This window comes from Embiotoca jacksoni, unplaced genomic scaffold, assembly GCF_022577435.1.
Source record: "Embiotoca jacksoni isolate LCO1_2020_lvr unplaced genomic scaffold, fEmbJac1.0.p SCAF_10, whole genome shotgun sequence".
NCBI lineage: Eukaryota > Metazoa > Chordata > Actinopteri > Embiotocidae > Embiotoca > Embiotoca jacksoni.
Window position 1 is genome coordinate 16,717,215 of NW_027185230.1, and position 26,953 is coordinate 16,744,167.

The window sequence follows — 26,953 nt, forward strand, 5'->3', positions numbered from 1 at the left end:
CTCTACCCTCTCTGAGGGCCCGGCCAGAAGCTGTTTGTTACCAACACTATGGGTTCAAACATGGCACCAACCAAATGGCCTATGGGTTAAAATTTCACATCAGTAAACAAGGTCTTTATCGCACTCCATTTGGTTTGCTGGTATACGGTGATACTAAGTTTACTCAATTTAAAAAAAAAAAAAAAAGACATAATTTAATACTTTCATCTCGTATTATATCTATGCTCAGTGAAAGGTACATTGATATATAACGGAGAAATAGGAGTCATGAACAACCTGCATACTGTACACCAATAAGAGATATGACTAAAGCTTTTGAGACATTTGTAGTCACATCCAACAGTAGCAGAACATGTGGTAATATTACTGTGTTCATCTGCTGCGAATGGATCTGCTTTGCGACTGCAACTTTATTCTCTGTTCTAATGATCTCTTCTTATTCCCACCCAAAACTGCTGAAGAGCCACGCTGACAAAACACACAGCAACCCCCCTTCTTCAATTTATTTTTATGTATCTGATAGAGTGCCCCGGGTGATGAAACTGTGCCATCATGTCATCACCACAGTTGACTTTGTGGCATCAAGACGCCTTGACGCATCATATTTTCCAGGGCCTTTGTCAGCCACATGCTCAGAGGGTGGAGAGGTCACTGACTCACTGATGGTGATTTATTTCACGATAACCAGCATCATGCAATAATAGCTACTGTATATTCGGTTCGAAAAGAAAGCTAAACTGAACGTGTGAGAGGCACTAAACAGCTGCTTGTAGGAAGTGGCAGCGATGGAGGCCCCCCATGTGCAACTCCACATCCGCGTGGCAGATTGATAAACGAATAGATTGTCCTTTTACTTCCCCGCTAATAACAATTACCTGCTATTGTTGGTGACACACTTGAAATTCAAACACAGCTGGTGGTTACGACTGTTCTGCCTTTTCAGCTGTCTACTTTTTTTTTTTTTACCAGAGATAGGCAGAGTCTGCTACAGCTGACTGCCGAACACCATGCAAGTGATCTGTTTAATTAGAGTCTGCCTGTAGGGATCCGTCGTCCAAAGCAAAGGTACTTGATTCACGGTCGGTAAATTGATCTGAAAGAGGGAAAATGTGAGCCAGCTGACCTGAGTGTCCAGTTCACTGCGTGGGAGCAGAAGAGGAGACTTTAACTACATTACACTGGCTAAATTTGGTCCCCACTGAAATAAGCCACACTATTGTGTGAAAGTCTGACCGCAGAGCTTTTTATACCCTTCCGTCTTTAGACAGAATGGAAACAGACTGGCAGAGAGGATGTGAACGTTTGTACGTTTTTCAGTATATGTATAAATCAAATTGCTAAATTAAAGCCATGGCAATAGATATAATGTTTTAAAAACATGCTTTATCTATATATAGCTCATTTATAATAATGCTTAATGCACTTACTGCGCAAAAAGGGGAAAAATTAGGCTGTTTTTGAAACTGTCAGTAGCTTTGAAATTCAGGGAACAGAAAGAAAAAAAAACACAACACAAATTTGAATGTACTAGAACCTAAGAAGACTTGTTTTGTCCACCTAAGTCCACAACTCAAAGATTTACATTTAGCAAATTTTGTTAAATAAATTATTCAATTCAATCAATTAATCACGTAATTGTTATAATACTAGTTGAAAATGAATATATAACCTTCCTAGTAACACCTTTAATGAACTAACGTGAGATAGAAGCATTGTAAGGTGGTAAGAGGGACATCGTAATGAAGCCATTGTGTCGTGTAATTTGTCACCTCAGCAACAGATAGTTTGGCATCAGGGCAGATTAATGGGCCTCAGTTTACAGTGAGTCCCGTGGTTTTGATTCACCCGTCTCAGAACAGGTTTCGCCAAGCGCCCGGTGCCTGGAGGCCGCCGCCCCGGTCTCACACAGGGACACAGGTGCATAATCACACAAACACACAGGAGGTGCGCTGAATCATGAAGCGCTGAATCATGCGTGAGGTTGAAAGAGAAAGCAGGAGGAGAAGAAACAAAGGGAAGCAGTGGGTGTTACGTTTTATCTGTGTATCTTAGAGCAGCAACGGTAATTCCTCTCTGATGCTCCCCTTTTTCATTGTGCTGACCCTTTTTTCTGTAATTACCGGTTGAAAAATAAGAGCAAATGAAGCAAGGAGAATTTAAATGCGATGTAGTGACGTTTGGTTTTTTTTGCCTGTTTCATGCATCAATGCATGCAGACAACCTCTGCTATTAAGCTGCCATCGACATGCAATTTATCAGTGACTGCTCTACATGCAATTTATCAGCGACTGCAGAGCGATCTTAAACAAAGACAACATGCATCTATAGAGAAAACATACAATCAATTCATCACAGAGAACAGCACATGGCATTTATAGGAGGATAATTAAAAGGAGCCTGCTCTCATTACCGCGCTCTCTCAAATGGCATTTAGTTGCTGGCCACACATACAGTAGTGAGGAGCGGGAAAGTGACCAGCTGCAGGACTCTCCTCTGTGAAACGGATGTGTTGGAGCAGAGCCATCGGCCGATGTCTGTATACAACTGTTTCCCGTTATGTGATGTGATTTGATGTGATGTGAGAGGCAGAAGATTGTTGCGGGACTGTGTCTACGGGCCTGTGTGTGTGTGTGTGTGTGTGTGTGTGTGTGTGTGTGTGTGTGTGTGTGTGTGTGTGTGTGTGTGTGTGTGTGTGTGTGTGTGTGTGTGTGTGTGTGTGTGCATCTGAGTATTTCTACCCTGTAGCCTAGGGGTGACATATGGCAGCTTGTTAGCACGACTGAACTTTTTTTTATTACTAAAACATGTCGTACTTTCACATCCTCATTTTGAATCAGCCAATACCCTATGTGGCTTCAATGCAGCAAATAATACAAATTATGTCCCAGTATTGATGATCAATGAATTTAACATTGCTTCCAAAGATATCACACAGAGATCTACAATAAGTTAGTCTCAGCCACTGAAAGTTGAGGCTGCTAGAGAACTTAAACAACCTGAGCTTTGGAGCAGGTGTGAGTTAACCCAGATTTTGTGGCCACACAGCCGGTTGTTTGGATATTTTATGTCCCAGGGTAAAGAACAGGAGACATTGTTCACAACTGTCTGGTTAGGGCACACCGAGGACGCTGAGGGACAACAAGACTTTTGCACTTTAGTTTCAGATCAATTCTGTGCCTGGAGATGTGCATGTCATTGATCAAACAGAGGCAGCAGTCTGGAAGCAGCTTGTGTTTTATGAGGAGGAGATAAATAATGGGTCTGGTTGATTGTACACTGCAATAGACATGAATCCAAAAGAAGGTGCCGGTTGGAGAGCTCTGAAGAAAAGTATCAAATGTTGCAGCTGTGATTAACCTGATGTCCAGTGTGCCATGTTGGTTGTACAAGGACTTTTTGAGCAGCCTGTTTTTTTTCCTCTGATGGACAAATTCTGCCGTAGTCTGCAGATTTTCAATATATTTTACGCTAATTAAATGAGAGTTGTATTGCTATCATGTATATAAACTAGGTTCTATATCTTGGACCAGTACCAGAAATTACAGTACATCTTGATTTGATATCAGTAAATATGAGTACTTAGTCTTAACATTACTGACTAATATCCATACTTGGATAAAAACACTGCTTATGTCACTACAGCATGTGTAGAAGCAACTTTTTTGTCCAGTGTTACTCAGCACTCGGCTGCGGAACAATGAATTCCTGTTCCCTCTTCTTCACTTTTGCATTTTTCATCAGTGTTCAAGCTCCACGGTGGTGTTTGTTCATGCTTTGTTGCATTTGGTTCAGCAACTCTTAAAACAGCAGCCTCCTGTTTTTTTATGGAAAAAGCTAACACATTAGCATTTTCACATTGAGGATGTTTGCATATTTTTTATTCAGGTTTGACTTTTTGACAGGATAGCTTGTGAACGCCTTGGTTTAATATTCAAATCAGATTGTCTTCTGTGTTGCATTATATGCGAACAGATGTTTTTACTGTTAAAGGATCCAAAAAAAAAGAAAAAAAAAGTAGGATTTGGGTGTTCGTTGGCATAAACAGATTTGAGAACCCCACCCTGTGTAGAAGTACTGCGAACATGGCTGGGTGGGCTGTTGGAGGCGAAGCAGACCTTTCTTGTCATGTATGTGGGAGTTGCAGCCTGCAGGCAGCTAAAGAGATCTGTCACGTGTCTTTATGTGTGACAATCTGTCTGTCACACATTTGACATTTTGTGAGAAGGAGGACTTCTCCGTGTTTAAATGAGAAGCACCCACTCTGTTGAGGTCGCCATTTTTTGCACTAAGAACACTACAAATCCAGAAAATGTGCTTTTATTTTTGTTTTTAAACCATTTGTTTTTCTTCGGCTGTCGACAGGAATTATTTGAGCTTCAGTGCTTTAGACATTGAACATGTAAAATTATCTTTCTCCCACAGATACTGATGGGAAACTAAATTTAGTTCAACAAAACAGCTACTCTCACTTTTTGGGGGATGTAGCTTTTTCTTTTGGTGCAGCAGTTAGCAGTTTATCTTCTCCAAAACACGCATTATCTTCATCTCTCTCTGTCTATTTTTGTATTTTCACCACACACACACACACACACACACACACACACACACACACACACACACACACACACACACACACACGTCATTCACAATAGCCTAATGGACTCCTCCAGTCCAATTTTGTCAAGCAAACAAAAATGAAGGACAATGCTTTTTCCCTCTCTTGCTGTCTGTTCTTGTCCTCTCTGTTTTAAGTAACGGCTCTCTGACGATGAACATAATGTGCCTTGAATTGTGTTCTTGCTCAGCTCACTGAAGGAAGCTCACTCTTGGCCCACAGGGTGGAAAATCCTTGACTCTACTGCCTGAAAGAACCAGAATTTCTTCTTACTCCCTGCAGATTTAACCCATTTTCCCTTGCCAAGTCGCTCATTGCTCCTTCTGTTGCTAGTTGGTTTTGCTAACTGCAGTAGAGTGTTAATGGCTTGGCCATATGGTTTAGAGTACAGAGTTAATTGTCAGACCTGTGATGCTAAAGTAGAGAGAAATGTATTGTTTAAACAGACTGTGGCAGAGCTAGGCTTCATTTTGATGTGTTGTTGAGTAAATAACTAACAAAATAACATCAACCTCATATAGTGGTGTCTGTGTACCAACTCCAATACACAATTTATTCAAACATATTGGTTAAATGAATTAAGTGTGGACTATAAGTGGTGCGCAGGCGTTACTCTTACTTTATTAAATATCACTTAAATAATAAAAGTGTCTTCTAGACATCTTCATAAATAGAACAGCAGGATGGCGAGGGAGGGTGGAAAACAGAAATTTCACACAAAGTTTTGAAAATGGTTCTCATTGATGAGCGACGCTTTCATATTAGCCTAATCTCTAGGATTAAAAGAATTTTGAGTTTTCTAACGTGCTTAAATCATAATTTTTCCACTTGGATGTGAATCTATTAGTCAGCTCCAAAGGCGTGTAGCAGTAATAAAGAGCAAGAGAGATTCACGCTGTAAACTCAGGCTCAACAAATATCATCAAACATATGGCAATCAACACTGCTCCTGGGAACCATGTGTTCAGCTATCATCTTTGAGATGAGGGCCGTTGTGCAGGTCTCACATCCAACTTCCTGCATCTGGTGACCAAGATAGCCATCAATGGTTGATCTGTGGATGGACCATCTGCTTGGTGCTTTTTTTCTAACTGTGCATAGCTGTGGAGCCTGATAGCAATATGTTCTTCTTCTCCTCCTTTTGACAAACAGCTTTTAGGTGAATTACTGCCACCTTCTGGCATTAATAGGTTATTACTATTAAGCACTAGTAAAAAAAACAAGGGAAAAAAGACAAGACAATCGGCACATTAACTATCGGATAATATATTCTCTAATAACTATTAAAAAAAGTGGAAAACCTTGACCCACCCATAGTTCTTACTGTCGTGCTACACTCTGCTGCTGCATGAGTTGCTCCACAAAGACACGTTATCATATACAACGAGATAAGATTCGTGTAAGTCTGCCTACACCAACGACTGCCAGCTGGCTTTCCAGGTCACTTCGTATCATACAGTCACTGTAAAATGATGTATGAGCTTATACTCCGCCACCCGGAGTACCTTCCTCTATTTAACGTTCTCTCTGTGGCTCTCTCTTCGTTTCTTACTTTCGCCGTCAGTCCGTCTCTTAGTTCGGCCCTTTATTTGATGCAGGATATAAACAGACATGTCTGCACAGTGAGGACAGGTGAGACGGACATGGAGACAGAAAGGCAGTGACACCGAGAGGAAGGAGCTGAGAAAAACAGAGAATAGTTACTTTAGACAAGAAGCCGAGTCTCACACACTGTAACAGTAAAAGGGTTTTAGTCACGATTATCTGTCTTAAAAAGGTAAATAGAAGCTCCTTTCAGGCTGTACAAATTATAAAAATGTTCTGTTACAATTCAGAGTAGTAAACGATACATGCAGTGCCCTCCAACCACTGCAATCCTCTGTTACTGAGCCGGGGGTATAAGTGTTTCAGCTGCCCCACAACAGTCAAACAAAATCAGCATCTGCTTTTTATCCCAACAACTGCTGCTTGTTTTTAGCATATTTTGGGTTTTTTAAACTCACATCACATTTTGATATTTAGCTACAGCACTTATTTTTGTCTTGATTTGTATTAACCCCCCTCCAGAGTTCAGAAAGAAAAACAAGTCAGTGGAAGCAGCTTTACGCTTCTGTCCAGCCCTGTGGGATATCCCCGTGAAGACAAGTTTCCCTCTGCTCAATGTGCACAGTACAGTAAGCAGACAGTTGACAGATATAGTCTTGGGAAGGGACTAAAGTGATAAGTGTGGAGATTAGGCTAATCTCAGTTATTTTTGTAGGCTGGGCTGCTGGCGGTGGTGGTTGCAGTGTGTGTGTAGGATGTCTGCTGGGGGTATGTGCCGGGGTCACACGGAAGGATGACATGCCTGCTACTTAGCGGGGAAAAGCTCTTATGATTGTGCACCACAGACTCTTAATACTTTTCAGACTGTCACTCGCGATTATGCTGATAGTCGATGAACCGGCCAATAATATTCTTGATGAGTCATTTGCTCAATAAAACATCAGAAAGAAGTGGAAAAATGCTAATTTCAGGTTCCCAGAGTTACATACTATCTTAACATGTTTTGTTTGACCTAAAAACATAAAGATATTAGGTTTGTAATTTTTGCTTGAAAAATAACATAAAATGTTCATTTATATTAAAATAGCTGCAGATAAATGTCCTGTCAATCAACTGAACAAAATAATTGACGAATCACTGCAGGCCCGTACGTGATGGACTGATCCTGCAAGAGGCACATAATGATCCCTTGGTTATTTAGAGGGGATCATTCATGGCAGACATCCTGTAATGATGCCTTGTGCAAATTAATTAATTAGTAACTAGTGAAGCATTCAGGCCTCTTCTCTCACTTCCCAAGAGTTAATGTTGTGGTGGATGAATTTAGTGAGGCAGCCTTCGTCCATCTGCCATGATAACAGCTGTGCTCATTGTATTTTCTGGTTGTGTAGCACTTCAGGTTTTGCTCTTTCTACAATGTCATGCTAAGAAGACACACTGCTACAATTAAAGCTACTATAAGTTGTGTTTGAGCTTCGGATGATGTACAGAACAGAGCGGATCAATGGCAGCTTTGAGTATGGATGATTCACCATGACTAAAAATCACACCGCAAGGCCATCTGTAACCCCCCCGGCGTATCGGGAGGGGTGTATCCTCGCTGTACGCTGCGATAGGAAGGGTCCATCTTGCTGATGTGGAACGTAGCAGGTCACCCTGTGCAATCCAGTCAAATCCCTCCTCCTCTCACATGGGCTCTAATCTTCCCTGACTGCCTTCTTAGCACACTCCCAAACACAAGCCCAAACACTCCCCCTTCTTCTCCTTTGCTCCTTCATGACATTTGCAAAAAGCAAATCTTGCAGTCTTCTGTTGTTTCTCTCTCTGCTTTTTTCTTGATCTCCTTTTTCCCCCTCCTTTGCTTCCCTCTTTTCTTTTTTTCCTTCCTCTCTTTCCTTCTTTCCTTCCCTCTCTCCTCCTTTCAGTCTTTTTTCCCTTCTTTCTTTCTCTGACAATTTCTGCAGCAATACTAGTAGTTCCCAGGGGCTTTTACCAAAACATATGGTGTATCATATTTTGAGTTTATGTTAATAACTGTACTGTAAATGCTGTGTAGTCGTGCACATGATGGTCTTAGTTTAGGCCGGCATTGCTGATGTTTTCATAACACTATGAATCAAATGACAATGTAAAAACAACGGGACAGTGTGAAAGGGGTCGCTTGTAAATCAGAAGTTTGCCAGATCAACTTAAAAGTGCTAAACAGTCAGTGTTGTGTTCACGACTTGTTTCTGCTGCCACCGAGTGGCAAAAATATTCATGAAGTAATTGGTCACATTAACTGATAATACACATTAAATATAGAGTATGTTGTGAGATGTTTATACTGTTTAGTCCCGAAAGATAAGAGATGCTACTCTATAAGAAAATTAAGCCAACTGCAGACAAATAACAATTCAAATGGCGCATTTCTTATATTTTACAGAACAGATTTTTTTCGGGTTAGGATGGTTGCATCTCTGGAGCTCTTCGTCTCTTTCTGTCTGCCCCCTCCCATCAGCTTTTCATCACAGACTGACTGACTGACTGAGGATTTAATCCCCGAAATGATGTTGTCAAACTGTCAACAGACTTGCATAACGAGACAATTGGAGGGGAAACGGGGTCATGTGGGGAACCAGATATTATTAAGGGTACAAGCATGCTTTTTTGAACATGTCCACACATGCCAAATTCATTTCTCAGCTGTTTTCTGTGAGTGCACAGGTGCTGCTGTCAGAACTATAAGTACAGCTTGTGTTTGAAAAGTTCCGTGTACATGATTTATTAGAGCCGAGCCGATGTTATTTTGTTACCACTGCTCAGGTTACAGGTACAAATCAATAGAACATTCATCCATAAATACATTTACTTGTTCCCGTGATGCATGGAGCTTTTCCACACACAATGGAAGGCATTTATAAACCTCGGGGGGAAAAAATCTGGAAGAATATGCATAAATCAACGGCATACATTAATTGCCTACATTAATCCCAACAGACTCCAAGAATAATGTCTATATAATTACTGCAAACAGAAGGCTTAGCACACTGTGTGGGTCACAATGCACTGAAATACTAATAGGAGAAGTCCAGGATTCTATATAAGATTTCAAATGAATGTTTCTGTCCTGAAGCCAATAGCAACTCAGTATTCCCACATAAATCCACCCATGACGTCCATGTCGAAAACATCATAAATGTGATCCCTGTGGCTGTGCGAGCCGCTACCCCGGAGGATGCTGCCTCTGCCAATGCAGCTCTGAATGGTGGAGCGCAGATTAAGGCAGAACAGAAGTGTTGAGGTTATCACGCTCACACGACCAAAATAGACACAGAGAGGGTGAGACAGCGGGCAAAGCAGCAAGGCAGCAAGGCTTGCGGTACAGTGTGATGTGCTTAGTGGAAGAACAGGAGAATAATGCTGATGGACACGGAAATGCTGGAAAACGGAGCAGATGAGCGGCGGTGCTCCCACGGGAAAGAGCTCCTAGGTCGAAGGAGTATTTTCACTCCTGATTGACACACTACCACGGGGTGACTTCTCCAGTTAAATGAAGGCATTGATTGGTTTGTAGTAAAGTACAATAGAGCTGATACTGAAGAACAGCATCATCATATCTACTACAGCGCCATACATTCCTTCTCTTAGAAGCTTCAACACATTTGCTCGTGACATTTGCAGCACTTTGACCGTTTTATTTGACGCTCAAGAATTTGCATCTGCTGAGGTCACGAGGCTATAAACAAACATTTGTAGATAAAATGTGATGCAGAATTAATATCACTGTAACTGCAAAAAAAATCAAATAAAAGGGAACACCTTCAATCCTCCAATCCAGTTTCTGTGAGCTGGATATCAAATTCGGGACTTTAAAAAAAGCCAACAGTGGGTAACAATTCAATCTGTGACTCCTGATGTGTTTTAGGTGTAACTGTCAGTATTAGCAGGTCTTACTACACTTCTATTCTTTGAGGCGAGAGGGATTGTCTGTATGTGAAATACGGAGTGTGGCAGGGCTTTGGGTGGGATGAGTCACCCTGTTAAATGTTTTGTTTTTATGACAGCTAAATCAATATCAGGGAGAGTAACTCAGGCTCTGCTTGTTTTTTTTAAATAATCTTGAGTCTATTGTCTTTTCAATGATAGTTTAGAGATGTAGCACATGCAATAGTGGGAATTAACTAAATTCATCTAAGCCCTGTTCTTAAGTACAGTTTTGAGATATTTATATTTTATTGGAATATCTCCATTTTTTGCTGCTTACATTACAAGGAAACGTTCTACTGCTTACTTCATTTTATGAATGAATGTAATTTACTACGTACGTCAGATTTTTTAATACAAAACATTATCAAGCATTGTGATAGATTTAACCACAGCAGCAGCCTAAATCAGCCACAGTTCAACAAACTACTTCATAAAGATCATACTACTGCCCACACATTCATGCATCCATAATTATAACCCAACAGTATAATATACATCGTAATTGTACACTCTCAAAGGGGCCAATATTTAAATACCTTATGTATATAGTACTTCTTTGAATACAGAAATTACTTGAAGCAAGAGGTAGAGCGCTGCTGCTCCTACTTCTACCTAAAGGATCTGGTAACTCCTCCATGGACAGCATGCTTTGCTGAGCAGTGAAGAAATAATGACCTCCTCTTTTAAAGTGTTATTTGCTGTATTAATAGATCACTACTTGTTTTCTGCCTTCGTAAAGATCCCATTGATTGCTACCTGGCGTTTAATTAAGTCTCCGGCTACAAATTACTGTTGGGCCTCATTACCTAAATGTACCGTCTCTGTGCTGAAGATTCTGAGCTTTCTCCTGCCGACTGTTTCTGCTCGTTTCACACGACTTTGACATGATTTGGCAGGAAGCAAGCGACATGCATAACATTGTTGGAAAGGCATTTTCTCTCCCCTCCTCTTGTGCAGTCTGGTCTATTAGAGTCTGAAATATAAACAGATCTGCAGACTGATTAGTTTCTCAGAGCATACAGTATGTTGCCTGCAGCTCTGAACTAATGCCAACTCTATTTATGTTTATTTATTGCTGGACTGTATCAAGATGATTACGTATTGCATAATACAGTCATGTAAATGTAATTACTTCCAGAATGCTGCTTTTTTTTCCAGAGGAGAATGACATTGGAAAAGCATTTTCTGTGCATAATGTGTATATTATTCCACATTTAGCTTCGTCTGCTGCTGCCTTTATATAAACTGAACCACGGCGCACAACTTTTTTTTTTTGTACAAGAAGAAAGACAGTAGGAGAAAACATGGGACTAGCTAAATCCCAATGAATTCTCAGTACATGATAATATGATTTTTCAAATCCAAGTTCAACTGTGATTTTGTGATTAAGCACAACCAAAAGAGATCCAAGAGGAGATTTACAAGACGGCGTTAAGCGGGAGAATTCCAGATTTTCCTGGAAGCAGTTTTGTCATCCTTCAATGTAATAGCCAGTGGTGGATTTAATCCCCTCAAATTAGTCCCATGCTAATCCTCGCTGACCTCAAACAGAGGTCACTCGTGTCCAATTTGAAGATGCATAAAGAACACTTTGTATTTGCGTGTTCAAGGCGCACAGCCTGACGATGAGTAATTCTCCTGCATGCTCTTTTCTCTGCACATCCGTTTCCAGATGTCAGTCTACAGTAGATACATCAACCTGACAGCCTGCAGCCGCATGAACCTCTGAAGAGTTACACACATGTTGAATCACGTCTTTGATTTCCAGCAACATCCACAAACTCTCCATATCGTGCATTATGGGTGGCATCGATTGAAGTTTGGATGTCTGCAGTATTATAGCATCAATACCGTTTATGGAAGCGTACATGTGGTATGTAAACATATAATGCCTGCTGGGAAGGCTGGGGAATGTCATGCCCTCTCCCACACTGCTGAATGGATGAGCAAAGGCCAAATGTGAGGGAACGTTATCCTGGCTGGATACAACCGGCGTGTGACTTTGTTTCACTATCATATCACATCTTGGCTGTTTGTCTCCACTGTATTAGAGGATTATGCTGACCTATGCCCCAGTCGCCAGTCAAATTTAAGCTTGATGCACTTAATTCTAAGCCTATATTTCGCCGATGCCAGCTCAGAGCATTGGTGCGGCTTTTTGGCTCTCTGTCAATGCTACCTTTCCAGCAGTCGTGCAGTTTATGAAAACTTGACAATGAATGTACATCGTTCCAGCCATCACACAGCTTGGTTGACTGCTTTTTGGATCTAATATTCGTGATGACGATCCTTAACTTCCATGTAATTCCCCTGGCCTGCCCTCCCCTTGTATTTCCATTGCCAGGAAGTGGTTTGAAATGTTTACAGTGCTTAGCTCATCCTGTTTCAACCGTGTACAATCATGCACAAACACAACACCGAGGAGGTAGATATTTTAGAGATAATGTGCTGGATTAGACATGCCAAGCTACACCGCGACTACATGGACCAACACAAACAGACGGTCACAGTCACAAAATCAAATCAGTACGTTGATATGGGAACGGCACAAGTCAGACCACAGAACTTTAAAGGTGGGCAGCGTCTCGTCATGATCATTCTTTAATCGAGAAAATAATAGGTGGAGCATTTCATAAAGGAAATTATGTTAGTTTCAGCTGTATTGTTTTTGAATAGTTTTGAAAAAAATGATCACTAAACTTCTTGGCAAGATGACAGGTCAAAATGTACTCTTTTGTTTATTCCCTTTTCTAGGTTTAAAGGCTCAAACCTTCTCAGTGTTGTGGTGCTTGTATTTGTAGATCTAGTTTGATTTCCTTTCCTCTGCATGCTGAACAAAACAGTGGAAAGCCTATATATCTTTCACTTCTCTTCATGGTGCACACACACATGATCTGACATGTGCATACTTCTAAATTATAGAAAGTGAAGTCTACTGCTCAGACACATACACTGAGCCAGACACAGGGCCGGCTCTCTGGAACATGGGATCTGTGCGTGGCCTTTATTTCCTTCAGTGAGTCAGACAGCAAACCTCCTTGAGTCTAGACTCCAACTCTCTCCCTTCCATCCTGTCTTACTTTCTTATTTCTTAGAGGCTTTACGGCGAGAATATCCCACTAATAAGCACAAGAAAGACGCTGGATGCACATAATTATTTTGGAGCATGCACATAGCAGTTGTACAAATCCATTCAGCTGCACGCAGTTACATTCAGCTTCATACATCCTTATATGTCTGTGCATCACAGTGAAGTTTATCCTGTATAATCCTCTGACCTGACCAGAGAGCTACACCCGTGGCCTCTTCTATTAAGACCTCTATTAATAAACTGCTACCTTGTGGCTGCCTGCTGCCACGAGATGCCGCTGGATTATAAACCCAAACAAACTCCACATCACGTTAATGAGTTTCTACATTTTTCCTCTCTGGCCTCAGTGACTAAGCGTGACCCAAAAGGTCGCAGTGGCAAAGTGAGACGGTCTCTGGGAATTTTGTAAAACCTTTCTGCAACCTTATCACCCGAGTTCCCCCCAAAACCTGCACCCTTATTGTTCAGTCTCTTTTGTTGTGTTTTTTGATTATACATTTTTTTTAATGAGGAAAGTGCAGACAACTAGTCAACCCCTTTCTATTTCTGCCTGGTTTGAATCATTTGCAATTCAAAGAGGGACCAAAGTGCTACTTCCTGTTTCCCAGTCTTGCTGGAATATGTACCTTTAGATTTAGTTACTTTCATCTCTTCCCGTCTTTGTTTTTGTCTCTCCCCTTTTCTCTTGGTCTGCCCTGCCCTTTATCTGTTGTTTCTGCCCTTAATGTCATAAAACTTTGATGAATGTAAACATACACGCACAATAAACAGGCGGAGAGAGAGATCTGTTAAATTAAGAGTACCGATGTAGGCAGCAGAAGAGATACTGGGTGTATTGAGACAGCCATCCAGTAAGCTAGTGGCTAATTTTAGCCTTTCAGGGCAGTGCACTGTATCTCCCTGTGGATGAGTTGAACCATAGAGGGATCTGAGCATCAGCTCAGGCTCTTGTTCTCTCCTCTGTTCTGTGTGTGGACACTGTCCTTTGTGCAGAAAGGTTACAGGACAGTCACAATAGACCGGGGTGGAGAGATGTGGATTCAAAGAGCTTTTAAAACACCTGGGGTTTGGTGGGGTTTTTTGACGACAGATTTTGCATACAGATGGGAAAACGGGTTCAGAATTACAACAGAAAACACAGAAGCAAAGTAGATTTCTATCTTTTTTTTTAACTCTTTAAAACCATGAAGAATCCAAAGAAATTTGGTGCGATGGTAATCAGTGTTTTTCCAAATTTCAGGTCTAGAAAAACAAAATAGTAGTGAGTACAAAAACAAAAGGTAGAAAAGCCTGAAATAAAGCCAGAACCTGGAGTTAAATATAAAATAAAAGACACTGGCAGAGAATAAAATCTACTAATAATCAAAGCATTTTTTGCCTTACTGATGGATGTTTTCTGCCCGAGTATATATCCCATTAATCAAGTAGAATATTTAATGTCCTATGAAAGTGTGTGACTTCGCTTCTCTATACTTGTCTTTTACAGTTTGGTATCATTGTATTATTTAATTTTTGGTTCCTCACATCATTTACAAACTTTTATCACAAATTTATAAAAACGTCCCCTGACAGAAAAAGATGATCATTTCTCACTTTTCTTTAACGTGATGTTAATGTGATGAACCAATTAAACTGCCATTACATTTATGATAAGTATAATGGGTAATTTACAGGGAATGGAAAGCCATCAACTTAAAATAGATACTAATTACCTGAAAATCGTAATCATTCAATTCCACAAACTGGGAAATGGGGCAGGTTTATTATGCAAAACGGACCAATCTTTCTCCATATTGAACTTTTTGTAGGAGGAGAAATTGAGCTTCATTGTGAGGAATATTGTGGAATAACTAGCCTCGAAAAAAGTAATGGGTTCCTCATGCTAATGTAAGACTGTGATTTGGAGCCACAGCCAACCAGGCATGAGTCAATTCTCTTGAGCCAGAGCCGATGTAAACGAAACGGCTTCTCGCTGCAGATATGGTTACTCACCCCGCTGATGACTTTCTATTCTGAAACTTTCCTGTTCTGATTAAACAGTCACACCAGCAGTTAACTCTTGTCCCAGCTGAAGGCATTGAAACACACGCACTGGCTAGTTATTCCAGAGATCTACATTCCTTTCATCATTCACCTCACTCTGCATCACCTGTGTGTGTGTGTGTGTGTGTGTGTGTGTGTGTGTGTGTGTGTGTGTGTGTGTGTGTGTGTGTGTGTGTGTGCGCGTGCGTGCCTGCATCTCTGCACTCACAGATGTCGAGCTGTTCATAATTCAATATGGCTACTTTCCAAAACAAACTGAGAGCAGCAGAGGAAACACACACACACACAGACACACACACACACACACACACACACACACACAGACACACACACAGACACACACACACACACACACACAGACACACACACACACACACACACACACACACACACACACACTGCTGCAACCAAATTCTGTGGTGACTAGACAGCCACACCATGCCCTCAGCTTCAAAGGTGACTTTGTACTTTTGTGAGCGTTTTAAGTCTTTTTAATCTTTTTTTTCATCTTTTTGTTTCTCTGAAATACCAGCGCATGTGCTGTTTCAGAGACTCTAACAGATCTAAATCCAGACCAGTGTGTCTGTATTGACTACTAAACTTTGAATCTCTTCATAATGCTGTACTTGAATTTGATGATGAGGTCTAACTGTGGTCTCTGTCTCTCCCTCTTATCTTTCTCTTTGGCAGATTTTCCATATGACCTATGACCTGGCTAGTGCAGTGGTAAGAATATTTAATTTGATAGGGATGATGCTGCTCCTGTGTCACTGGGATGGCTGTCTCCAGTATCTGGTGCCGCTCCTCCAAGACTTCCCCCCTGACTGCTGGGTGTCCCTAAACGGTATGGTTGTAAGTATTACACATTCTTCTATTTTGTTTGTTATTTTTGCAATTTGAAATTTGAGCGCTTGCTAAGCTCCACTTCCCTTAGTCGCTGTTGCTATGCTTGACAAGCTTCCCAGTCCTGTACATCACATCTGAGGTTTGCAGTGATAAGAGCGACATATTTTCCAGTCAAAGTCATTGGTAATTTTTGAAACAATGGGTTCCTAATCTAAAACAAAGGCAGACAAAAGCAGGTTTCTTATTTCTAGCCGGCGACTGTGGATTTTGTCAGCTGAAATAATAATTGTGATTGACAGATTTTATCGAGCGAAGCAAACAAGTTGAATATCGGTAACTTAACGACACTCTACTGTGAATATTTATGAGAATGCAATTATTGATCATGTTAGATGCTTAAGCCACAAGAACGTGAATCTTAATGGGTAAAAGATACGATTTGGCTGATGTAGGTGTTCATTCTGAGGTGGCTGCTCTCCACAGGGAGCTCGACCGCAGTCTTAATGTCACAGAATGAAATTTCCCTTGATTAAAGGTATATTAATGAAAACATTGCTGCATTTAAACTTAGTGTTTTTAAAAACACAACAAAAACACAACATTTGTATTTTTTTTTTCTCTTCCTTGGCCTTCTGGTTTAACTATTTATAGAAAAATCTAATTTTTCTGAACACTCTTTAAAATGACTGAGTTTCTTTAATCAGATCTGGCCGAATCTCGATAAACTGCTTCTCTCCTGTTTAATGAAATGTAAATTATGATATTTCACATCATAGCTTGTATTTTGTAGAAATTCGTATGTTTAATGTGAACACTGATTAGGTCTCTGAGGATAAAACACACCCAAAAAAAAATGCCAAGACAGCTGGATTGATTAAAATCTAAGTGTCCATTAGACGCATGAGATAAACAACTCAAAAATGAGGCTTTCCATGTCAACGCAGCTTTAGTTTGAGGTCTTCGGGGTCTGCCTCTCCTCTGTTTAGGCCTTTTTCAGTGTTTTTCTGCATCTTTTTTTTTTCTCCCTTTTCCTTCTCATGAGTTGGGGTCAAGCGGACCGTGGTTGCTCCTCTCAAAGCGACGCGATGGTGTAAAAGTCTATACAGGCCTACTGGGTAATACTGATTGAGAATTCTTGCCTGTGGAACTCTTCTGCCTTCTCATCTTCATCTTTGAGACAAACATTTCTGTTCTCCACATGCACGCTGACTGCTCAGAGGCATCAGACCGGAGGTGCAAGTGTCAGCTTTCCTCAGCATCACAACTGTGTATCCCACCCTTATCTTTACTTTGAGGCACTGAGTTGCCCAAGTGAGTTCAATACCCGCTAACATGTGTTATTCTTCCAAGCAGACATCATCCATCTCTGTTTGCACTAAAGGAACAAGTAGGGAAATAATTTCCCACATAACTGTCACAATTCATCTCTGTTAATGGCGAGGCTATGTACACAAAACTGGGCAAATGCCCCCTTCAGTAAGCCAAATTTTTTGACCAGCCTTTGATCAGCTACTTGTTACTTGGAACCATAAGACCCAATCACAAACAGCTCCTTGCTCCAGCTCCTTTGTGCTGCATGTTAATGCTCTTGCACAGAAAGAATCCGATACTTTCCCCTTCTTGTATGCAAATCAATACGAAAGGGAAATCATGTAAAAGGCTAATTTGCTGCCCCCCCGTGTGGCAGGATCATTTGCACCGTGGAGAGCTACAGTCATAGCTGCAGATTGCAAAAAGGCTCTGAAACTAAGAAGGCAGAAATGTGTGCTGGAGGCTTACAGCCGAGTTTAGACAGCTGTGATGACCGACTCTCATTCCTTGATAAAATGAAAGTGTAGAATGATTTGTATGTAAAGTAGTAACAACACTACAAAGGTGACTCCGAGTTTGTAAGAGATATATCAGGTTTCTGGAGACACGCTGACTGTAGCTGCTTGTCTACAGTCTCACGTACCTGAAAACAGAGCCTCACAGTGTACGTTTGGAAGACAGGAAAAAGACCGTTTCAAATCTCAGCAGTTTCACGACTTCTTTAACCAGCCCGGCTCCACCGACCTGTCGACCCTGTTCGCATGAAGGTTCGCTGAGCGTCTCTGAAGGGTGGACCAATCAGCTACCAATCGTGGGCGGCTAAGAGCAATGACGTTAATGTCAAGCGTTTATTTTGAAATGTCGATCCAACCATGGCCGTGGTGGTAGTGCGAGAAGAAACGATACAAACAGTTGTAGCAACGCTAGCAAATATTGAAGAATTGAAGCCAGAGCAACAGGAATGCCTAAAATGTGAAAAGAAAGTCTGCTATGGTCGTTTCCTGACACGGTGTTGCACTCTGCTCACATCGGGAGGCCGTCTCTGCTATTTACAGTTTGGTGAGTTTGCGTGCACAGCACATGTCATATGGTGGTCAATGCCAAACGGTTAAAAGCTGCTCCAATAGTTTCAAAATGAACCCGACGTCTGAACCCAGTAGGATGCAACGACTGGAAACAATCCCCCAAAGGAGCATGTCCAGACCTGATCTACGCACGCGATGAATTTAAGTCTGGTAATATCAGACTACATTTCATGAATCTGAAATGGATTGTGCAGATTGCTTTTATAATTATTTCTCCTTTTTTTGTTAATACTGAACACATTTATTGAAACTAAACATGCGCAGTCTTCCTTTCTCAAAATACAAAATTAAAAAAAATAAAAACAACAGCTGACAAAAATAGCTTTGTTTCAGCCCTACTTGAGATTTGTTGGAAGCTCGATCTTTGCATAAGCCAGCGGTACCGTCGGGTATCTGCTCATGAGCAGCGAGCATAGTGTTTCTGACTGTGATGTGGTAAAATGAGCAATTTGTGGAATCTCTTCCCTGTGGATCTCTGCTGAAGTAGAGGCCTGTGCGCTGACTGCGGTCTGGCAAATCCAAAGTGATAAGGCCAGCCCACGTGTGGGATCCCTCCTCTCACACCATCACAATGCATTAGTGTTCGTGAGCTAAAAATCTTGATAAGATATCTCTCCTTTTGTTTACTGCAGGTATAAATGCATAATGTGATTCTCTGGCCTGTCGGCTAGATGTTGCCTTCAAAAATTGTGTCTGTGAGCCGTTGTCTGCTCGAGAATGAGGACTTTAAATTCAGATTGCGTCATATTTTCATTTCTGTTGTTGGCTCGGTACTTTGTGTCTCCAGCTGCGAGTAGAAGAGTGAGGCCGACGAGGACTGCAGATACTGCTGAGTGGTGCAGTACAGGGTGTAGGGCTGTTATCTTCTTTACTAATGGCCTGAGAGTAGCTTCTTACTCTTTAGAGGCTGCATTGACTTAATCACCGGACAAGATAATGCTGCTGTCACTGTGTTTGCTCAGGTTAGACGGTTGATGGGCTTTTGCATTTGTCTGCATGTGCAACATAGAGACATGTGTTTAGGAGCATGTGTCGTTTGTGAGTGTATGTGGCTCATATTAAGAGACAGACTGCTGAACAGTAGCCTGCTGAGGATTTGTGTCTCACAGAGAGTTCGAAGTGGAGGCGGTTACTGTAGGTAGACGCATAACAAACACAGGAAGGCCTGGCTAACCATGCATAACCGCCCTTCAGCATCAGTCGCCCTTCCCAGCTTCGCTCACCCCTGGTCCACCCACTGCATTTCCATATTTCTATCTATTACTTTCCATCCCTCTGAATGAGTCACTTCCAACCGCCGGGTGCAGCACAGAGTTTATCAATTAATCTGACATTTTATTTTTTCCTCTCTCCTCTCTCATGTCGCACTTCCCTCAACAAGAATATGAAATGGTTTCATCTCAGTAAAATGCAAGACTGCTTTTGTCGGGGAAGTAAACATATCACAAAGCACAGACTACCATGTTGGAGAGGCAAATCAGCCATGCATAATATACTGCCAAAACCCACACCAACAAGTAGAGCTGATATAATTATTATTATTTTGATAATGGATTAATAACTAACGTTAATGAACAGTTTCAAGGAAAAGTGACAAATATTCACCGTTTTCAGCAACTTAAATGTGAGAAATTGCTGCTTATCTTTCATTTATGTGATAATACACTGCATATTTTTGAATTCGGAAATAGTGGGCATATTTGACTTTTTAGTGATTTTTATTGACCATTACTGAGAACATGATTGCTCCACAAACAAATCAACCCAACAAACCCAATAAGAATACTAATAAGGATGAAACTGTGGAAACGTTGGGCAGGTCAGATCCAAGAAGAATCCCTCATCAGGAGTACTTCAGGCGATAAGGAAACTTATGAGCAAACGTGAACCACGACCGCCTCACTGAGAAACGCCACTGCGAGTGCTTCTCTTGCCAGCTTCCAGTTTGGTGCCCACGCAGAGCTGCAGACCCCTTCACTTCCTCACGTGTATTCAAAGACCGTTCTGCCTTCTGTGCATTCCCAGGGAGAACAGCTTGTAGTCTGATTATGTAATTGAAAAATGAATATTGTGCATCACTTTTTTTTCCCCCATGCAGGGACAGCTTGTCGGGTTTTAGAGAGTTATATGATTGAGTAATTAATGTCATCAGTTAATGCGAATGTTTTTGCTCATTCAGTTACCTTCTTTATAGATAAACGGGGCAAAAAAAGGGAGAATTTACCAACCAAAATGTTTTCCAAAGTTAAAAACCTACACATGCACACTTTAATTGTAATTTATGCTGAGCTATCAAATTAGTGTGCCTCTGTAGGAATGCAGATGAGCTCTGATTTTTTGGGGGGTGTTGTTAAGAGGTCAGATCCTGTTCTTTGCAGCAGTGCATTACATCCTGTTAGTCTCATACAGCAACTCGTCATTATGAACAACAATCAACGCCTCTGGGTCGCACTGAGAACTGGCACGATGTTGAATCACCAATTCCGTTCTTAGTCATGTCACCAGTTATGTCTTGTGTGAGGGAACTGTTGGAGGCACAGTTTTGTGACTGATGAATCGAAATGCCAGCAAGTTGTTAGATGTACACACAAACCGCCAAACAAGTTGCTGAAGCTTAAAAAAATATTGTGGAATGGGACTGGTTTTAATACATGTGGTAATGATGGCAGCAAAGATTAAAATATAAGCAATCAAGCTGATGAACAAGACTGAGTCAGGAACAGTGATGTGAAAAACTGTAGCAGCAGTGCTGCTGTTTTGTTGAGTTCTTGTAAAGAGCACGACTTCATGATCACAATACACTGTCTCTCTCTGAGAAAAAAATGACAGATGTTACATCACAGACACAATTTAATTATAAGCAGAATTGCAGATCTTGTAGAATAAGACACAGAAACCGTGAACGCAGTGAAACTCTGGGCTGCTGCAACAGGCTGCCGCTCTCACGGCACCATCTTGAAATGGTAAGACTACAACAGTCTGCATCACCTGCAGTACCCCGAGCATGCAACTTTTATCAGCACTGCTTTTCTGTCACATTGACAATGCAAAACGTTGCTGGAGCCCCGTGCTGAACAAATGCTATCAGAGTCATTAGGATTAAAAAAAACAAAAAAAAAACAGCTGGAAATCTTCAGAAAATCAGCCACTAAATGTCAGCTTAAGTAAGCAATAAAGTCTGTAATCCTAAAACCTGGAATATGGACGCATAGGAGCCGTGCTGAAACAGATGGCTTTTCTTTTAATGAAACTTGTATCAGAATGATTACGTGTTGTCAGTCAGAAAAAACAATGTCAGATGTGACCTAGCAGTTTGCCATTATTACTATGATTCAGCTGTATAACAGATTTAATGACGCATTTGAAAGTTTTGAATGTCACCTTCAAACTTTGGAATATCATATTTGCCAATTATCAAGCAACTGCAATATTTTATCTGATTATTCACATTTACAAATAAGATACAATACATTTAATTTGTAATCACAGTATTTGGCAAAATGAGGTTGTTTTTTTCATGGTGAATGTACTTGTACTGTATGATGTACTGGTTATCGCACCATATCACAATTATCCTGACACAACAATTTATAACAATATGCAGCCAGACACTATCACCAACGCAATGCCTTTGTTGTTCTGTATTTTACGCATTCCTTTACATACATTTATACTTAAATCTCCTTAAAAACAGCAGCTATGTCAATGCTCCAGTGGTGCGTTGCATTTGAATAGGAAGTCGTAATTTCTGAGTTCTCAGTAGAAAATGTGAACTAGAAGTCGAAGGATCGTCACCAACCCCGACCTCAAGAACCAAGACGGTCGGTCCGCACATCGACAGACGTGAACACTGTAGTAACGATGTTTATCAGCACTTATGGCTAAATTTGTGTATCACTAAATTAGTCGTACCTAACCTATACCTGATGCACTGCAGACCTTTCCTGTGAGATAAGATAATATGCTCACACCAAACACGTACAAGGACAAACAGCAAAAGGTGCAGTGAGTCATAACTGTTTATCTGATATCATCTGGCAAAACTGCATCTCTGCTTTTCCATGCATACAGATATGTCAACACAAACACTGCGCGGGTGTTGCTCAGTGAACAGTCGCACACGATCATGTTAAATGTATAGATCTGAAAGGACATCTAAGGCCTATGACCTTACAAACATTTGTTCCAGTTACATGGTTGGATGCGTTTTCTCTCCGTGTGTAAACATACTTTTCAGTGGATGTGTTGTGTGCCATACTGAAATACCATTTCTGCAGATAAAAATACAGCTACAGATATTTCCATTGCAGTAAATTTTACAGGGAATAAACTGTGGTTATTTGGATATAAAGGGATTATTTCGTTTTCTTAACCCTTTTTTTTTTTTTAATACAAACCGAAATTTCCGAGAAAGGACTCTGGACTGGCAAGTTAAATTATCCCAAATTTTCCAATCAGTCTCTGGAAAAAACAGCTAATCAGCATTGAGATGAGAATCAGTGAGTGATTCAGGGCAAATGATTAGCTGTAATTTACTCATTTACTAAATGACAGATGACGAACGATGTGGTGTTGATCAGGACAGAAACATGACAAAAGGAGACACCGTGGACGTGTGGACACGTGGAAAAGCTAAACCAGCTGATGGAGAAGACAGAGATAAACTATATTTTGTAGAGAGGTTTCATATTTCTTTCATTAGCTACTCTGTTATGGGAGAGATAGGTATTCTGTATGGAGCTGCTTCCTCAGCACTTCTACTGAGCAGGAGGTGAAGCTATTGGACGAGTCAGCAACTTGGCAACAAGGCCTGTAGCGGGGAGCTGTCGCATTTGTCTTCAGATACGAACCTACCGGGTTTCACATATAGAGCCTCAACAGGCTTGCTCGGTTGCCAACCAGAGATTTTGCACGTCCTCGGTGGGAAAAGACACACTTTCACATTTGACATGTACTGTAATAATGAGGAGTCTAACTCCTGCTGCTCCAAATCCCAGACATGACTTCTCCGAGAGCCGAGATCAAAAAGAAAATAGAAAAAAAAAATGTAGGAAAGGCAACTGAAAAGCCTTTCAAGACTCGTATCATGATGCTACCTGATAACGAGGACGGATTACCAGATTTTAAGGGCATCTACATACATCGAGTCTCTGTGGGAAGTGACTCCCGAATGAGATTTCTCATAATGCTGAAAGGGCAAACTGCCTTTTAAAAACTGCAAGAATAGCCTAAAGGCCAAGGTATGCTCGAAGAAAGTCAGTTGATGTAAAAGCTGTTCTAAGCAGCCGCAGTCAAAGGCATGAGGGAAGGTCTGATTTCATAGAGAAGAGCGTGAAGCAATTATCGCTAAAAAAAAATGGCGATAGTGGCACAGCTTTGTCTCTCCCCAAAGACCTTTCTGGTGTCATTTGTACACAAAGTCATGGAAGTCTGAGAGAGTCGCACAAATCCGAAAAGTTTCACAGCTTGCTAATTGCTGCGTGAAGTAGGCACGATTTTGTCAGAGAGAGATTCAGATGTTGTTTTACGAAACAAGATGAAGCACTTTGAAGAAGCAAACTGACCCCTGGCAATTTTTTCTTTGAAGTTGTACCAAGAAAGAAATAAAGCCTGTTCATCCCCTCAGATTTTATGTAGGACGTTCCCTTTAGGGTCAGTATTGACCCCATGCAGTATGGATCCTCTGAGTCTGCAGAAAGAAATCATAAAACTGACTTGACCACCAAAGATGGTGAGAAAGGACTTTGATGTCTTGACACCCAGAGGCTCATTTTGTCATAATGAATTCATGCCTCATAATACCTAAGTTTTACAGTGCATATTGTTAAAAAGTAATGCTGGACATGAGGATTTCTAGAAGGTGATCTTGAGTTCACGTCTGCTTGGCTGCATTTCTGCCCGTTTTCCTGGACGATCCGGTTCTATTTGAACATTTCAGTCTGAATAATGACGGGTCAGCGATGAGATGGCTTCATATAAACCCTGCATAATTTAGGCCCCATGAACCCAACTCGATATTATTATTGCGTAGTTAAAGGCACACAAGACAACCTTAATTTGTGAGGAGAACAAATTCAATAAACGATTTAAAAAAAAGGGATGAGTCATTCGCTGCAAGCGCCGTTTCAGAGAGTTAGACAGTCATCTGCTCCTGTCTCGGTGCCCCTTGCTGTGAAGGATGCTCGGGGCTTTGAGGGGAACTTCGGACTTCTGTAAATAATGCAAGTTTCTTTTTTTTTTTTTGGTAAACGCTTGCTAACGTGAATCACTTTCCAACCTATGAGAGAACAAATAAGTCGAAGCACAGGGAGAGCAGAGAGGGAAGGTAAACCGGTAAAAAGTCCATCACTCGGTAAAGGCGTTAAGCTCTGAGGCATGAAGAGTGTGTCAGCAGAATATTTGGTTGAGGTTCAGTGATCCATCAAAGGAAAGACAGTCTTTCCATTCTGCCTGCCGGGGAACTTTTCTTCCCTGCCTCGCCTTGCAGTAACTCCCCCCCAACCCCTCTCTGTCTTTCCATCCCTCCCTCTCTTCATCCTTACAGAACGTTTCCTGGGGTAAGCAGTATTCTTATGCCCTCTTCAAAGCCATGAGCCACATGCTGTGCATCGGGTATGGCGCCCGGGCACCCGTCAGCATGTCTGACCTGTGGATCACCATGCTGAGTATGATTGTAGGCGCCACGTGCTACGCTATGTTTGTGGGCCACGCTACAGCTCTAATCCAATCACTGGACTCCTCGCGTAGGCAGTACCAAGAGAAGGTAAGAAACACGCTGTGGCACACTTAATATCAAACACATTAGATTTAAAAGAAGATTGAATTTAATTATTTACATGATAGTGGATGTTAGTAATCCTTTCAGAAAGAAACTGCATGGTATGATGTGCAAATCTTTCAAGTATTGTTGTTTCAAGGTAAGTTATGCTAATTGCCACGGTGATGGTCTTAAAGTATTAATCAGAGGGGTTTGCTCTTTCCGACTGCATAAAATCCTTCTCATTGGGGCTCGACTTAAATAAATTAGCTCTTCTCTCAGTGGCTCTGTGGATCAATGGGTTGGGCTCTTACGGATCACAATATCCGGGGTAATGACTAGGAAAGAGGATTTTCAGATCACACAAGGGCAAAAGGGGTGAGGCGGTGTATGACATGACCAGCCACCTCATTGTATGTATGCTGCCAGTGAACACATTTTATTCTTTCCTTTCGGCCCCCTATTACATCATTACATCTTTTATTTATTTTTTCCACGTAGAGGGTGATTATCCAGCATTTCAACCGAGCCACCATCTGTGATCCTGCTGAGGGGCCTGGGCAATTCCCAGAACACCCGGCCATGACTGATGTGCTTTGTGTTTGCATGCAAGAACTCGAGTTTAAACTCCCAAACTTGCTGCCTGCTACACAGATCCATGTCCATTGATTAAAGAAAATTATAATGCACCTATTTTGATATTAAATTAATCATTTAAGACCGTTTTTGAGCTTTTGCCATTTTCTTATCTTCTTGCTAGCTGAATATTGTTGCCTTCTGGACTATAGGTCAAACAAACTAATCATTTGATGACATCATCTCAGATTCTGGAAATTTTATTTGGGCAATTGTAGGGCAGAAAGTAATACAAAAATTACTTATTTTTCTGTTAGCACTATAGAAAATTTAAAAAAAATTATTTAAAACAAAAACAGTTTGTGAGTTGCAGCCCTATTGTGTTTATTCAGTCACAAACATGATGTAAACATGGACAAAGGCAGGACTGGACTGATACACAAAGTGCACATTATTCATCCTGCCGGAGGTTGTTGCCATATTTCTTATCAGAGCATCGACAGAGTCACCTTGGCTGTGACTACAACAGGGCATGCTAAAATACCAGTTCATTTATCTACACCTTGCTTTAAATAGTAAAATCATTTAGCTGTTTTCAATTTATTCAAGTATGATAGCCTGACCTTGCCAGCTGCTCTCATGGTCAATGCAATATAGAGAAACAACCCCTCTGAGCTTTTGGCACAATGTTGCAGACCTGCTTAACGCTGTGTTTAAAACGTGTCATTTTAATCGCAGCTGACTTGTGTGCCTTTGCAAAAGTGCTATTTCCTGTTTTACCAGGTTCCAAGTTCAAAGGCCACCTAATTTGCAAAGTATCTTAATTTTGACTCTTGTTCCACTCAATTAAATGCAATCTACTCATAGGTCCCAGAAGGCAGGGAAAACGTTGAATGGAAATATATTTAAAGACACATAAACCCTGGTCCATTACAACGTGATGCTGTATTCCAAACTGTTACTACCAACTACCTCGAAGAACACTATGCAGTACACGGTCAAATACTTGTTTCATCCAAACTTGTTTGCCGATTCCTCCACATCCTAGCAGCCCAGTCTTTAGGCCATTCTTCTTAAATTAAAACATATTCTGATTACAACAGAAACAATTCACC

The 26,953-nt window shown here is 41.1% G+C and overlaps 1 protein-coding gene across 1 annotated transcript in view; it reads left to right on the top strand.

Moving 5' to 3' along the window:
* LOC138210922 (potassium/sodium hyperpolarization-activated cyclic nucleotide-gated channel 1) overlaps positions 1-26,953 on the top strand; it is a 64,611-nt gene that overhangs the window by 12,445 nt on the left and 25,213 nt on the right. Inside the window, exons 3-4 of the mRNA XM_069170362.1 lie at positions 15,954-16,115; positions 25,050-25,268. Of these exons, the coding sequence (XP_069026463.1) occupies positions 15,954-16,115; positions 25,050-25,268 (381 nt within the window). The remainder of the gene's footprint in view (positions 1-15,953; positions 16,116-25,049; positions 25,269-26,953) is intronic.